The 16,349-nt window shown below is 26.7% G+C and overlaps 1 protein-coding gene and 1 long non-coding RNA gene across 2 annotated transcripts in view; one reads left to right on the forward strand and one right to left on the reverse strand.

Annotated features, from left to right (window-relative positions):
* The window catches only part of LOC123272658, a 23,264-nt gene extending 14,932 nt beyond the window's left edge, over positions 1–8,332 (forward strand). The window contains exons 2-3 of the long non-coding RNA XR_006511122.1: positions 7,328–7,333; positions 8,318–8,332. This is a non-coding gene — a long non-coding RNA (uncharacterized LOC123272658). The remainder of the gene's footprint in view (positions 1–7,327; positions 7,334–8,317) is intronic.
* A 5,217-nt stretch (positions 8,333–13,549) lies between these two features.
* LOC123273412 (ankyrin-1-like) lies at positions 13,550–14,965 on the reverse strand. The gene has a single exon (XM_044740811.1). It carries the CDS (start codon positions 14,963–14,965, stop codon positions 13,550–13,552), a length of 1,416 nt encoding a protein of 471 aa, XP_044596746.1.
* Positions 14,966–16,349: the final 1,384 nt, after the last annotated feature.

Genomic DNA, 16,349 nt, shown 5'->3' on the forward strand with positions numbered 1-16,349 from the left:
GTTTACAACTAATATAATTACTTGATTAATATTACTTAGTAAATTAGCAACTAAATGGCGTTGAATATGTGCAATTGTATAATTGCTATAAGTATTATTATTATTATTTTATTTTGTTTTTTTAAAATTATTTTTGTTAATTGCTATTATTTTCTTGAGTTGCAATTGTTAACGCATCATTAGCTTTTTCATTTAGCAATTTAACTATTTAATTACTATGTTAGCTATAAGTCCTCTTGTTATACTTCAAAAAAAATTTTTTTATGTACTAACCATTGCATCTTTATTAAGGGGTTAGGTGGGTTTCAGAGGTTCAAAAAAAGGGTATTTTTACTATTTTTTTTTTTTTTTAGTTTATACAATCATATAATTGAGGATGGTTTTACTTGTATCACTGCAGAGTGTTTTACAAGGGAGGGTGGGGAATTATTGTCTCTCCACTTTTTTTCTCCGCAATATAATCTCTCAACCCCGTCATTATAACTCTCAACCACTTTTTCGTCCCCACCCCCCTGCATGTCGGGATTTTTTTCTTTCATGCCCGACACACATGTGCTGCGACTGTGGCCGACTTACGCGTTATAATCAGTACCTGCATTTGCATTACGGTCTTAAATAGTATGGAGGTACTTCTATAATGACATTTTACCGCCATAACTATATGGGAAAACCACAGAAAACCCGACCGGTACAGAGGCTGGCAATGAAACGCACATATTCTTAGTTTATAATCATTGAAAAATATTGGTGCGCGCCGGAATCGAACCCTGGTCCCACTCTTTCGAAATGCAGGTACCGAGCCGATTAGGCTATTGCCAACCTTTACAATCATATATTTTATTTAAACAATTCAGCATATCAAAGATACATATTTAAACAGTATTTTGTGAAATTTTTATTTAAAAATTCTGAAAACTCAGCCGTTGAGTACCTTATCTCCCTTGACGTCTCAAAAAAAAAATGCTCTTGCCGTGGACATCATAACTCATTATTGGTTCATCTAAAATCAAAGAGCTAAATATATTTCGTTAGTACATGGATGAATCTCATTATTGGACGAAGGATTTTTCTTTTTTAGGTAGTTTTCTATAGAAATATAACTATTGTAGCCGGTCTCATGTTGTAATTTTAGGAAAATTTTATCATAATATGTTTTATTTTATCGAGTAATGTCGAAAAATGGCATTGGCTCAAAAGTTTATATATGTATTTATGTATGTATATATATATATATATATATATATATATATGTGATATAACGCGCCATGTCAGCAGGATTGCGCCCACAGTTCTCAACCGATCTTTATGAAATTTTGTGGGCTTATTCTGTGGATCAATACCAAGATCAAGTTCAAAGATGGGCAAAATCGGCCGGTTAGTTTACGAGTTGTGGGTGTTTGAAAATTTTTTCATTTTCAAAAATTTTGAATTTTGTATTTTTTATGAAAATAATCTTCCAGATGTAAAAAATAGATAAAATCTATCAAATTTATCTTAAATTTCATTTAATAACCTTCAATTTAAACTATTATTTGTCTAGTTTTGATGATTTTTTTAATTAATTCCGTGAATTTGAAAATTTTCAAAAATTTTTCAATGAACGTATTTCAGCCCTCTTTCTTTAAATAATTTTTAAGCCATAAAAGATAGCTTGAATTTATCAACTTTATGTCAAAATTCACATAATTATCTTCGATTTGAGCTATTATTCGTTACCTTTTGATACTTTTTTCAATTTATTTCGGAGTTTGGAAAATTAAAAAAAAATCAAAAATAAATTAATTTTTAGCTATTATCATCAAATGACTTTCGTCTGTTACAAATCCTATTTTTTAGGAAGATGTCTTTGAATATCTATTGGTTGTAGTCGGTCTCATATCATTATTTGCAAAAATATAATAAAAAATAAATTTTAGGACATTTTTGCCTTTTAATAACGTGTTTTTTTTTCAATATTCAAACAAGAAATCTACCTATCCATGTCGGGTATGGCCGAATGGCGTTTTATTTTTATTACAACTAATTTTTTCGAGCAAATACATGGCGAAAATTTGACCAAAAAATGTGTTTTTTTGTTCAAAGTCTGTCAAAAATTCAAATTTTAATTTTTTTTTTTCTCCTATTTTTTTTATTGTCCAATAACGAGATTTATCCATGTACTAACGAAATATATTTGGATCTTGGATTTTAGATGAATCAATAATGAGTTATGGTGTCCACGGCAAGAGCATTTTTTTTTGAGACGTCAAGGGAGATAAAGTACCAACGGCTGAGTTTTCGGAATTTTTAAATAAAAATTTCACACAATACTGTTTAAATATGTATCTTTGATATGCTGAATTGTTTGAATAAAATATATGATTGTAAATACTAAAAAAAAAATAGTAAAAATACCCTTTTTTTGAACCTCTGAAACCCACCTAACCCCTTAATTAACCCTGTTAATGGCCTAGATTGTAGGGTTTGTTTATTTAAATAAATAAATAAATTTATCAGTAATTTAAATAGAAATCTAGCTAATCTAAAATCAAAAAAAAAATCGAATAGTTTGGATTTAAATGATTCTAAGCTAAAAGAATTTGGGATTTTAGGTGGCAAATCTTGCCAGAACCTGATAGCCTGATTATCTTAAAATTTATAATTCAAAAATTATATTTGTTAGTTTATTAGAGTTTTTTTAATTAAAATAAAACTACAAGTGTCATTAACTGGGTCTTTTACCTTACGGACTGTTAAAAAAAATAAAAAAAAACTTGGCTACAGAGAAATGTATAGTGAAGCTTAAGAAGAGATGTGAAGAAATCTCCTCTTCAATTACTATATTTTCTTAATAAAATACCCGATTTTTAAGGATTAGTGGCAAAGGGTTAAATCGACTTATCTCTCTGACATTAGAATGACATAGTTACTTATAAACTAAAAGAAATACCAGCTGAAATCTGGGTCACCAATAAATAATGTGACCAGTTCTGACTAAGAGAAGATAACTGCAAAGAAGGTAGCACGCAAAACTTAGAAAATTTTAGACAGTTAAAGCTACAGAGGACTACCTTTTCAAAAACGGATTGTGAAATCCCTTTTGGGCCTTCAGATTTTTGTAACCTCGGTGAAATATATTTTAACAATAAAGAGAAAGTCCTTTGTGTACTTCTCAGTCCCGTATCTACTTCCTGTTTATCATGAGACCCTATTAAAAATCTATTTGTGGGTCTTAGGGCCCAAAATATACCTGATGAACAAGACTTAAAATACAATAAAATTCAGAATTGTTAAATCGAATGAAATGACTTTGAGATATAATACTTCTAATTCTATTCTAAATTCCTGATCGTAAAGTCAAATTTAGTCACACTCAATTAAAATGACAAAAGATTTAAGCAATCGATTTCCACTTCAATTTTGAGTCATACTTAAAAAATATACGTGTGTGCTTACATATATATATATTATATAAATTTGATCGATAAGTCTTTGAAATAGTTCTTACATTGTTATGCTTCCTTTATTAAAAAACTATCACTTTTTTAACCAGTTCTTACGATTGGAATTTAATTAGAATAAATTATACTCTTCACACGTGTGTCGTCTAAAAAATATATATGGATAAATATTCATATGTAAAATATATTTATGCGAAATTAATATTAAATAATTTTAGAATTTTAATGAGATAGTATCACAAAAAAATTTTAATCAGAGTTGAAAGATATTTTTTTTGCAAAGATTTCGCAACTAAAAATTTTTTGAGTAAAATTTTGTAAAAAAAATTTTTTTTTTCCAAAGTTAAATTATTTAATGAGTTAAAAATGTAAATAAAATACTATAAATAATAAATTAAGATCTATTATAAAATATGACATTAATAAAATGTTAGAATTCTTTTTAATAGCTTTAGAATAAAAATTTTTATCACACTACCGTTATAGATATTAAACATAAAAATTAGTTACTTACTTCTAATGCTTTTTTATTTTCCTGATCCTATTAAGTAAGTCCACATGTAATTTAACTTTTTACTTATATATATGTTCGCCCTATTATACATAAGTATATTTATACTTCACGTAACTAGAATTCAAGCGATACATCGTGTTAATCTAAAAAAAAGTGATTTTATTGTATGGATTAAAAAATTTTCTATTTAAATTTATTGTACATTTTTTATATTTATTATTTTATTACACTGATAGAAGGATTTATTTGTATTAAAAAATATTTGTTAATAGTTAACAAATCATTTATTAGAGACGAATTTTTAGTATTAAACAAATATTTCTTAATAGTTAAAATGATTTATTTGCATTTAATAAATCTGATATTCATTTATTAAATATTAATAAATCTTTTTAAATACTAAACAATATTTGTTAAGGACTAAAAAGTGGTCTCTAATAAATGATTTGTTAAATATTAACAAATATTTTTAACTATAAAGAAATCCTTCTATCAGTGTATTTATTATTTATAATTTATTATTCATTTTTTCTAAAAGTCAATCGCCATTTTTATCGTAAATCGACGAATGAATAATTTACAACTTCTAAACGTTCTTATTAATGATACAACGATCTGATCATATTACTGTCAAAGCGTCTGCAGATAGTATCAGGGTAAAATAAACACTGAGAAGATTAACAGCCGAATGATTCTAAAAATTTGGTTTGCTGAACTAGTTTTGTTAAGAAACGTGATGAAATTAAAGCAAAATCTTTGGAACTTACAATATTGTTGATAAAATATCTTAAAGTAAAATAAGAACAAATGATAAATTTATGAAATTATTATTTTAGTATCAAAAGTTGAAAATATTTACCTGAAATTTAAAAATAGTTTAGTTATAAGTTATAATACAAATTCTTCAGAAATATATATTTTTAGATATTACTGTTGTTAGTAAAGTTATTGTTTAGAATTTAATGAAATATGATATTTGCTTAATTTATTAAATTAGAATTAAAAAATATTTTTTTTTAATTGCACTTACAGTTCTTCAAATTTCTTACAAATGAAATTAAAAAAAAATTTTTTTAATAAAAAAAAAATTCTAAATATTTTTTATGTCGGCTAACTTTATTTTTATGATATTTTAGTAAAATATGATAATATAATAATCACATTAAATTTTTAAAAAGCCACTGAGAAACAATAAAATGATAATAAATTAAAAAAAATTTCCATATTTAACATTGACTTAATTGAAATATAAAAAAAAAGATTTTTAATATTTTTAATGATTAAAAGTACGAATTCAATGCATATGTTAGTATGTAATAATTAATAATTGATAAAAAACCTTTCTAAAATTTCTTCTTTCTCTCTTTTTTCATGCATTATAATTAAAAATCTATTGTACAAATCAAACAAGATTTTTTTTTATGATATTTGATTCTTGTGATATCGGCACTATTAGTTTAAATTACACTTCATAGATCACTATAAACTGAATTCAAGTTCAAATAATAATGATAGATCTATAAAAAAAAAAAAATCATTCAGCCGAATCTATTGTGAAATCTATACAAAAAATGAACCTCTTCAGCGCTTATATTTTCTCAATAAAATGATCGACTTTTGAAGATTTATTTGCTAAAGGATTGAGTAACCCTTTCACTGTTACTATAAATAAATGACAATTTAAAAATTTATTTGCAAAACAACGGGTTAACAATATTGATGGAACTGGGGAACGAATTAATAATTCGAATCATTTTATATCAGGGAAAAATAATGGTCAAGGTAGTGGCATTACTTTTAGGAAGGCATTGAAAACTAAACTTTTAGTTTCTATACTGTATAGTAGAGAAATACTACTTTACCTGGTACTTGATGTTCAAAACTGTAATTTGATATAACTATCGGCTATATAAAAGTGTTTTTTATTTCTGGGCCATAGTTTTTTTTTTAATTATTTAAGGTAGTTCTTTCTCAACCTATAGTTTATGCGACTGCTGTCTTTGTCACTCGCTAGTGTCGCCTCTCTTACGGGCTATTGGTCACTTACTTCCACGCATGACTTTATTTGTTTACTTTACTAGTTTATCAATGATTTCTCAAAAACTATGTGGTAGGGAATTCCAGAATTTTGGTAGGGTAATTATACATGTATTAATCTAAGTAATATTAGTTTTTCGTGAAATTCTTAAAATTTCTTCAATACAAAAATAATAAAACTTCGCGGTTTTCTCTCTCTTCTCCCATACACTGATAGAAGGATTTATTTGTATTAAAAAATATTTGTTAATAGTTAACAAATCATTTATTAGAGACGACTTTTTAGTATTAAACAAATATTTCTTAATATTTAAAATGATTTATTTGTATTTAATAAATCTGATATTCATTTATTAAATTAATAAATCTTTTTAAATACTAAACAATGTTTGATAAGGACTAAAAAGTGGTCTCTAATAAATAATTTGTTAAATATTAACAAATATTTTTAACTATAAAGAAATCCTTCTATCAGTGTACCACTTGGTGTATAAAATGCTGCATATGCATCATGACAAGTTGTAGCGTGATGGATTTCGTATACTGCTCTCAGTCAGAGATCGTGCTGTGCGCAGGAATGATGTATTTTATCAGCCGAGTTGTTAAACATTGACTTATGAACGTTCATTTCTATTGTCTGCGATAAGATGCTGGAATCGGCTTCCGGATGATCTTGTTGTGTTGGGCACATTTCAGGAATTCAGGCTTGCAAGTTTTCAATGGCATTCTGAGAGAGATGCTTAAGAGTGTAAAATTGTGGTGATATATAACTGTTCAAATGTTGCGAAGAGTCAATGTTAATCAATGTTAATCTATGTTAATCAATGCTAACTAATAATAATAACTAATGGCAATTACTGACAATTTAAGCTAATCATTTTTGCATTTAGTCTTTTTGTTGTTTGCTTACTATTTTACTTATGTATTATTATTATTATTATTAAATGTTTTCTTGTGAAACGGCAATACAAGGCTCATTAAGTGATTGGCGGAAACACTTAGATAAAGGACTTTGTATAATAGGTGTTGTATTTTTGGACTTCATGAGAGCTTTTGAAACGATAGATCGAAAATATCTTCTTGAAAAACTGAGTAGATTAGGCTTGCGATACACCGTATTAAAATGGTTTGAATCATATCTCAGTGGACGGAAACAAAAAGTTAGATATATGAATAACTTGTCAGAAGAAATAAATGTAGAAAATGGTGTACCGCAAGGATCTAAATTAGGACCGATTTTATTTAGCTTGTATATTAACGATATGGTAAAGATTATGAAAAATTCTGGGGTTATGTGTAAACTATTTGCGGACGATACTAAATTGTATTTTGCCAGTAAAAAGTTAGAAGATATTGAAAGAATGTTAAATCGAAGCTTAGAGATCTTGTCAAAATGGTTAAAAAAACATAAACTAAAAATAAATTTAAAGAAAACAGTGTTTATGATAATACATGACATGAGAAGAAATGATGTAAGAAAAAAGTGTGTTATTAAAATGGAAGATGCTATAATTGAAGAAGTACGTAAAACTAGATATCTAGGGCTTATAATAGACGATAATTTGACTTTTAAAGAAAATTCTAAAGATATAATAAATAAGATGGCAAAAAAATTGAATATCATCTCCAGATTATACAACACTGTTAGCATATTTACAAAAAATATTATATATAAATCAATCGTTGCACCGCACATTGATTATTGTAGTAGCATAATGTTAAATTACACTGAACAGATGTTAACAAAGGTTCAGAAAATACAAAACCGGGCTATGCGTTTAGTGTTGGGGGTGAACAAATATACTAATATTAATGGTATGCTAACAGCGTTAGGATGGTTGAACATTAAACAAAGATTAATATATAATTGTTGTATACACTGATAAAAAAATTAACTTGACTCAAGAGCCAAACTCTTGAACCAAGAATACCATTTTGAAGAAAATGATTTTCTTGAGTCAAGAGAATAAATTCTTGAGCTAAGAAATTATTCTTGGTCTAAGAAAATTTTCTTGAGTCAAGAATTTATTCTCTTGATTCAAGAAAATCATTTTCTTCAAAATGGAATTCTTGGTTCAAGAGTTTGGCTCTTAAGTCAAGTCAATTTTTTTATCAGTGTACTAATACATAAAGTCATATTAAATAATAAACCTGAATATTTGTATAAAAAAATTGTAAAAACTGAAAATAAGCACAGATATAAAACGAGAAATTGTTCTTCTATCGATGTAAAATCTACTCGTACACACTCAGCAGAAAAATGTATAACTTACAAAGGCTTTAACTATTATAATAAATTACCAGACGATATAAGATTAGAAAATAGATTAAAAAGCTTTAAGAGACTACTAAAGGACTATGTTAAAAATACGTATTGACAAAAAAAAAAAAAAAAAAAAAAAAAAAAAAACATTTACTTGATTGAACATGCTATATTTGTTGTAATCTGTATGGTGTGCGCCATTGTGTATTTCAATTTTTTTAAAGTCCTAGTAAATAGATTTTACGAATTTCATTAAAAGTAAAATATTTTGCAACCACGCACACTAAATACGTTCTAAAATTTTTTTTTAATTTTTAAATTTACAATAAGATTTTTTTTAATTTCCGAAAATCATAAACAATCATATCGGTTACTTGGATTTTTTTATTTTTTTATTTTGTATCTTTTTGTAAAGAAAAAAAAAAATTTTTTTTTTCCTAATAGTCTTATGAACGTGGACTTGGCGCGATTTTTTTACAGTGAAACTGTTTTTGTTCGGATACTTCTATACGGAGTTTGTGAGATTTCTTGAATTTTTGCTTTTTGGGCCTAACTACCTTAATAATCATTTTTATCTAATACATCATAAATTAACTATCAAACGCTACTAAAACTTAATTGTGAATGAATTTCTATGAAAAATATAAATACCTAAATTCTATTAACAATAATAAAGGATCTTGAACTTCGATCTTGAACTCGAGGAGGCCTATGAACCAAAGTATGCAAATATTCTACATAAATTATAGTGTAAATTGATGTCTACAAAACTTCATTGCTCAAATCCATGAGTGTTCCTATTTTTCTATTTTTATATTTTCTATTTATGCTGTCATTTATAAGTCACAATCTCATATTTCTAATGACTATGTTTATGGTTTTACAAGTACTTTAATTATCTTCTTTTATACTTTTGCCATCTGGCTTTTTGCTTTGACATTTAAATCTGAATAAATAAATCTTTAATTGTCATATTTTTCTGTTAATACACTCAAAACTTTAAAAGATACGTGTTCATAAACAGCAGACATAAAAATTCTTGGAATTTTTAGAATCAATCAATTTTTATAAAAAATATAATTTAAAAAATTCCCAGTTATAATTTTTTTAATTTTCTATATGTAGAATTTTTTTGCTTAATTTTTTTCACTACAATTTAATTGTTATAAATATCTAAAAAATTTTTAGATGACTTTTAAATTCAGTATCATAATAAATTAATGTAATTTTTTATTGATAAAATTACTCAGTAAAAGTTTAATTTTTCGTAACAACAAACTATGATAAAAAAAAAAGGTGCTTCGAAGATATCTATAATAAAACTTTTTTGAAAGAAAAGTTTACTAATATTTGTAATAACACCATCGTGAACTTATTATGACTCAATGTAAAAAAATTAAAAATATTTTTTGGACAATTCGATTGATATCTTCTTGGGTAAACACTCACATTTTATTTGAAAACTTAAAATACATTTAAAAAAAATAAAGTAGTTAATTGAAAATCACAAATGTTTCGAAGGCTATATCGAATGGCCCTTGGGCGGCATCGAACCCAAATCTGCCACTGAACTTCCTTCCACGTGGTTTTACATAATTAAGAGATAGGGGAACATGTTAAGCTTGGAAGTGCATCAATGGAAATTTGGAAACGGTTAGCAGTTGTGCTGCTAGTATAAATAAATTAGTTCATATATTATAAATATAAAAATTGATGTTTATATATTGTGATATAATAATAAGGCTATATTAGCTTATTTATAATTATGATTGATACATGCACAGTAAGAAATTTTGCGTCATTGCGTAAAAAAATTTTTATGATAAATATTGAACACTTTTTTTTTAATTTAAGCGGATAAGTGTTAAATTTACACATGAAATTGTTAATTATTCTTATAATTTTGATTTTTAAATCTCATCACATCTTAATAGACGTTAAATTTGAACCTAAATTTTATTTTCAATACTTATGACTTATACTTATAACTATACACTATAACCCAAGCGGCTCAAAACTGTTTTTGGTAATATTTTGTTGAATTTGAATTGACAATCATTGATTTTTGACTTCTTGTTGAATAAAATTTTCTAAAAAATCATCATTTTTTTTGTGATACCTGGAAATGTACAGTCTCCATACTTACAAGTTTACAAAACTTACAGATATTGCCGCCCTATAGCGGAAAATTTGGGAAACTGTTCAAGCCTCTTATCTTTTATGTTACCCTAATGTAAAAATCGGCAAAATTGATTTTTCCTCAAAAATTATGAATATAAGAAGATATTTTGATTAAATAATAATATTTAATTGACTAAATTTTTAACTAATATGTTTTATATAGCTTTTGGAGATAATTTTCTCATCAACTAAATAATTTCGGAGTATTTTTTGCTGCTGCCATCTATATTCGTTCCGTTCTTATCATTTTTCCGGAAAACCAAAGATTCCTCCTTTTTTCTATGTGTCCCCAATAAAATAGAAACATGAAATTGTTAATTATTCTCCTACTTTTGATTTTTAAATCCTATTACATTTTAACAGACGTTCAATTTAAACCTGAATTTTAATTTCAATGCTTATGACCTATAACTACACACTGTAACCAAAGCGACATACAAAACTATTTTTGGTAATGTTTTGTTGAATTTAAGTTGACAATCATTAATTTTTGACTTTTTATTGAGTAAAATTTTGTAGAAAATCAACATTTTTTTGTGATACCTGGAAATGTACAGTCTCCATGCTGACAAGTTTACAAAACTTACAGATATTGCCGCCCTATAGCGGAAAATTTGGGAAACTGTTCAAGCCTTCTTATCTCTTATGTGACCCTAATGTAAAAATCGACAAAATTGGCTTGGCTTTTCTCCAAAAATTATCAATACCAAAAAAATGAAAAATATACTGACTCAAAATAACACCTGGAGTTTCCAAAAGTTTTCCTATTTTAAAGCCCACTTGCAATAGATTTTTATACTTGCTGGAATTTTCTTTATTCAAATTTTTATAAAAAATTTGATTGGTAATATAAAAAGATATTTTGGTTAAATAATATTTAATTTATTAAATTTTGGAACTAATATGTCTTATATAGGTTTCGGAGATAATTTTTTCACCAACTAAATAATTTCGGAATATTTTTTGTTGCTTCCATCTATATTTACTCCGTTCTTATCGTTTTTCCGGAAAATCAAAGATTCTTCCTTTTTTCTATGTGTCCCCAATAAAGTGGTAACTCAAACTTCATTTTCACTGAAGCCGTTCAAAAATGCACATCTGTCTATGCAGCTGTTCAAATTCTATCCATTTCTTTTGAGACCCTGACTAATCCATAAAGGACTATTCATTGAATTGTGGTTTTCTGAAAAATAAAATCTTCATGCCATCTTCTTTTCTTCATTCGTTCCTGTTACAAAAAACCCCTAAAAATGACGCATAAACATTTTTTTCCCACGCACTAATATTCAAGGATTATTTTTTATGTTAAAAAAATATGATAAAATATAAATAAGAAATAGTAAATATACAATTTTAAAGAACTTAATACTAATAACATGAAAACAGTTTTTATTTTTTTTATTCACTCAAATTTTTAATTCATAATTTTTTGAAAAAAGAATTAGAGTGCTGATAAATACAAATTTGATTGAAAACTCAAAAAAAGGATTAAGAATAAATTGCAAAGGTTAAAAAAATAAAATGTTTGAGTATTTATGAGTACGCAGTTTTAATTTTAAAAATTTTTAACTTTAAAAATTTAATTAAAATTTGATATTGCGCAAATTATAAAATGAAAAAGTTTTGATCCAAAAATCTGATTTTGTTTTCCATCAATAACAATAATAATAAACACTATATAATATTTAAAAAATTATTTTATAACAAATTTATACGGCCAAAAAATATAAATTGTACTTCAATAATTTCAAAATTTTATAATTAAATATGGTTTACGCAATCTTGAACCTTTTCCAATTTTCCAGAGAAAGTAAAATAATATAATAAAAAAGCAACCTTCGACAACAAATGATTTCGTTATTTAATCGATAGAAATTTTTTGGAAGATATTCCCTATTTTTATGTTCTCCTAATGTTGAGGCTATTAGCTGTCACACTTGACTAAAATTCTAAATTTACTTCTTCAGTTATTATATTCTCCTATTAAAATGATCGACTTTTGATGACAAAAATGGCAAAGGATTAAGCAAAAAGTCTTCTAAACTCTTACTATAAGTCTTTACTTTAAATATTGTTGAAATTAGGTCAAAAATAAAGATTTTGGGTTATTTTGTATCCGGAAATAATAATAGGTAAGAAGATGTCCTGCAAAACTTTTAGAAAAATACGGAGAATTTGAGTCCCTCCGTTGTAAATCTATAAAATCTATACCTGCTCAAAAATATATCCTCGATTTACAGACCCACAGAAGATCTTTTCACAGTTTATATAGGGGAAGGTCAACAATAGAGAAAGCTGTGGTAATTACCACAACTCCTGAACTTTAATTTTATATTGGTCAAAGATAAATTTTTATAGATATAATATTATTAATAGTCGCATCGATTTTTCAAAAATGAAAATTTTTTTAATGAAACAAAAAAAAATGTTAATGTCTGTATCTATAATAATTTTTGAGATATTTAAAAAATAAAGTTATATAAAAATGAAATGACAAAAAAAATTGGGATATTAATAGAATTTTGAATTTTAATAACTACTTTTTTCTTTTTTTGCTAAAGAAAAAAAAATTCTTTTTTTTTCTTTAGCAATTTTTTGACAAGTATTAAAATAAAATTTTTCACCAAATTGAAAGGAGCCCATACGATCTATTAATCAATTGGACATGCAATGATCCAAATTTTAAATATACAATAAATTAATAAAGGTATAAAATTCTTAAAAAATAATTTTTAGATTATTAAATTTTTATTTACAAATATCTGAACAATTTTATTTATTTACAAATATATACATAAAATTTAAAATTTATATGTAAGCTATAAAAAAATTTTACATAATACTAACAAATGCTTTTAATTCTTCATCATTGAAGTTATTAACAATAGTTTCATAACAATAATAAGGTAAATGATTAGAGTCTTTAAACAACGCATCAAGATATTCAACAGCATTATTCACAAAATCACATCTTTCTAAAGCATACTCAAATTTTTTCTTTAGCAAATTATAATAAATACTATATTTTTCCTTGTAATCTCTCATACATAGCTCTTGAATGTTCTCATTAAACGCAAAATTTCCTAATTGATAAGAACTAGCAGTAAGTAAATTCTAAAAAGTAATTTTGCTATCACCAATTTTCTCACTCTTCATTTCACAAACGACCTGATGAATTTGATTTTTCATTTCTTTCATAATTTTCTGATGTTCTTCTTCAGTAACATTGATGTGGCCAGGCTGTTGGTCAAGTCTCTTGATAGTTTCTTCATTCTTGAATAAACTGATAGCTTCTCGTCGAAGAATCTCAAAAATAAGATTATAAGTTATCACTTTGAATTCATGCCTCCATTCATCAATGTATTCCAGACTTGTAATGTCTTCAGTCAGCATGAAATCGTGAAATTGAGCAATTTTGACGGTGCTATAATCCAAGTGGCTTGAATCAAAGTCAGTCTTATACAAGATGTAGTCAACGATTTGTCTGAATCCAAAATGAATCGCTAATTCAAGAATGGTCCAGTCATAACAATCCTTGACTTTCGCGTTCAAGTCAGCCCCTGCTGCTACAAGGATGTCGAATATCTCCAATTTCTCAGCGACGAAATGAATCTGAACGTCGCCGTAAGGAGATGCCAAGGTATCTGCATTAGTAATTACGTGGTGCAGAGGCGAAGAACCTTTAGCGGAGTACTCGTTGACCTGCGAAATTCCACCGTTGTCCAAAATAAACCTGATCATTTTTGGATCGTTCGTTTCAACAGCTTCTATCAACGGAGTAATTGACATTAAATATGATTTCTTCGAAATATCAGCTCCATGTTCCAGCAGCAGTTGAGAAATCTTGATGGACCTTTGGCTGATTGCGCAGAGAAGAAGTGTAAAATTCTCTTCTTCAATTCGGTAGTTCAAATTAAAGCCCAGCATCGGATAAAACTCGTCGCGGAATCTTGCATTAACATTCGCACCATTATTCAAAAGCAGCGATACCATTTTTGAATGGAGCAATATTACTGCAATATGGATCGGCTCAATGGTACCCGGAATAACTACTCCTACATTATTGCTGAATTTCAGAAGCAATTTTATACATTTCATATGCTTTCCTCTGCATTCAAAGTGAAGCGGTGTAAATCCAAATTCGATTTTTTCCAAAACAACTGATCGAACATTTGCGCCGTTTTTCAGAAGAACTTCCATTATTTTAAAATTTCCATATTTTGCGGCGATATGAAGAGGAGTTCTTCTGGAAATTAGTTTCTTCACTAGTTTTAACTGTCCGAATCTCACAGTGGTGTGTAGAAGTTTACTTGTTGGCCGTTGGATGTAACTTTTAACTTCAACTCTTTTCTTGATTAATTCGTCGACAATTGCTCTTCGTTTTTGGTTTATAGCTGTCTTGATAAGTCGATAATTTTCTGTGGGATTTGGCAGCCTTGAAATTTTCCGCGATTTTAATAAAACTTTGAACTTTTTCAAGTCGTTGCTTTGGATTGCAGAAACTAATTCACAACACTTTTTTGCCGACATTGTAATAAGAGTAATTTTAAATTAGTCACTTCTTTTTTGGTTTTAATAAAAATTAAACTTTCAACACTGATACTCTTGAGTTGAACAAATTAAAATTTTAACTATGAAGTTTTGCGGAATGAAGGGAGCACACTGATGTGATACTGCCAAAGTAAGATTTGGAAATGGCTCAATTTTTTCAGACCTCCGGTATTTAAACTTGTCGATAGTGGTAATTATACCCTATGCCCCTATCCAGCCTTTTAATTGCATTACTTGTTAAATGGAAGTACACTGAAAAGATACAGAAATGACGATAATTGGAAAAAAATATTTGCAAGCCGAAATATTTATGGGGTCTTAACATGACTTTCTTATTTATCAAAGGGCCTAATGACACTTAAATAGTTTGTAGTGATGCCTAAATATTATGAATTGTCCGGGATTTTAAATTCTGATCTGGATTTCAATAGAACAATATATATATGATTAACACATTGAATTTTTCTTCAGTTCTAAAGTAATTTTGTTCTGTTACGCCGGATTTATTTTACAATTTTATATATTGGCTGTAAAAGTTTATTAGTCTGCTCATTAACATTAATCTCAGACACATTGTTTCGTTCGACGCTTTAGACAAGACCCGGAAAATTTCCGTAATAATTCTGTGACCTGAGTACATTTAGAATAGATTAAAACTTAAAATAACTTTAAATAAGAAACATCTAAGTAATTACAATGAATAGAACTTAAATATAATTATTGAAGATAAAATGTTCAGTAAAATTTAAAAATTTTCTCCGCTGATAGAAAAAATTTATTTTGAATAAATGGGCATTGTTCTAACAAATAAATGATTTGTTGAAAATTATAAACCTTTTTAGTTTTTAGCTGAAGAAATAAAAATTTTTTTACAGTAACTTTCTTGTTAAAAAAAAAATTTCTAGATTTGAGAAAAAATAATTTTGATTTTTTACATATTAATTTAAAAATTTTTCATAATGTAAAATTAAAATTTTTAGTATTTCCTGTAATTGTAATATTGATTTAAACTTCTTTGGATTGATTTAAAGTGTTAAATTTACACATTAAATTATTAATTATTCTTTTAATTTTGATTTGTATATCCCATCAATTATTTCTTAAATAAAATCTACTAAGAAATCAAAATTTTTTTTTTGATACCTGACAATGTACAGTCTCCAAACTTACAAGTTTACAAAACTTACATTGCCGCCCTATAGCGGAAAATTTAGGAAACTGTTCGAGCCTCTTGTCTTTTATGTTACCCTAATAAAAATTGACATTGGCTTGGCTTGTCTCCAAATATTATCGATACCAAAAAAATGAAAAATATGCTAACTCAAAATAATACTTTGAAATTTTTTTAAAAAATTTGATTGGT

The sequence above is a fragment of the Cotesia glomerata genome, linkage group LG10 (genome assembly GCF_020080835.1).
Source record: "Cotesia glomerata isolate CgM1 linkage group LG10, MPM_Cglom_v2.3, whole genome shotgun sequence".
NCBI lineage: Eukaryota > Metazoa > Arthropoda > Insecta > Hymenoptera > Braconidae > Cotesia > Cotesia glomerata.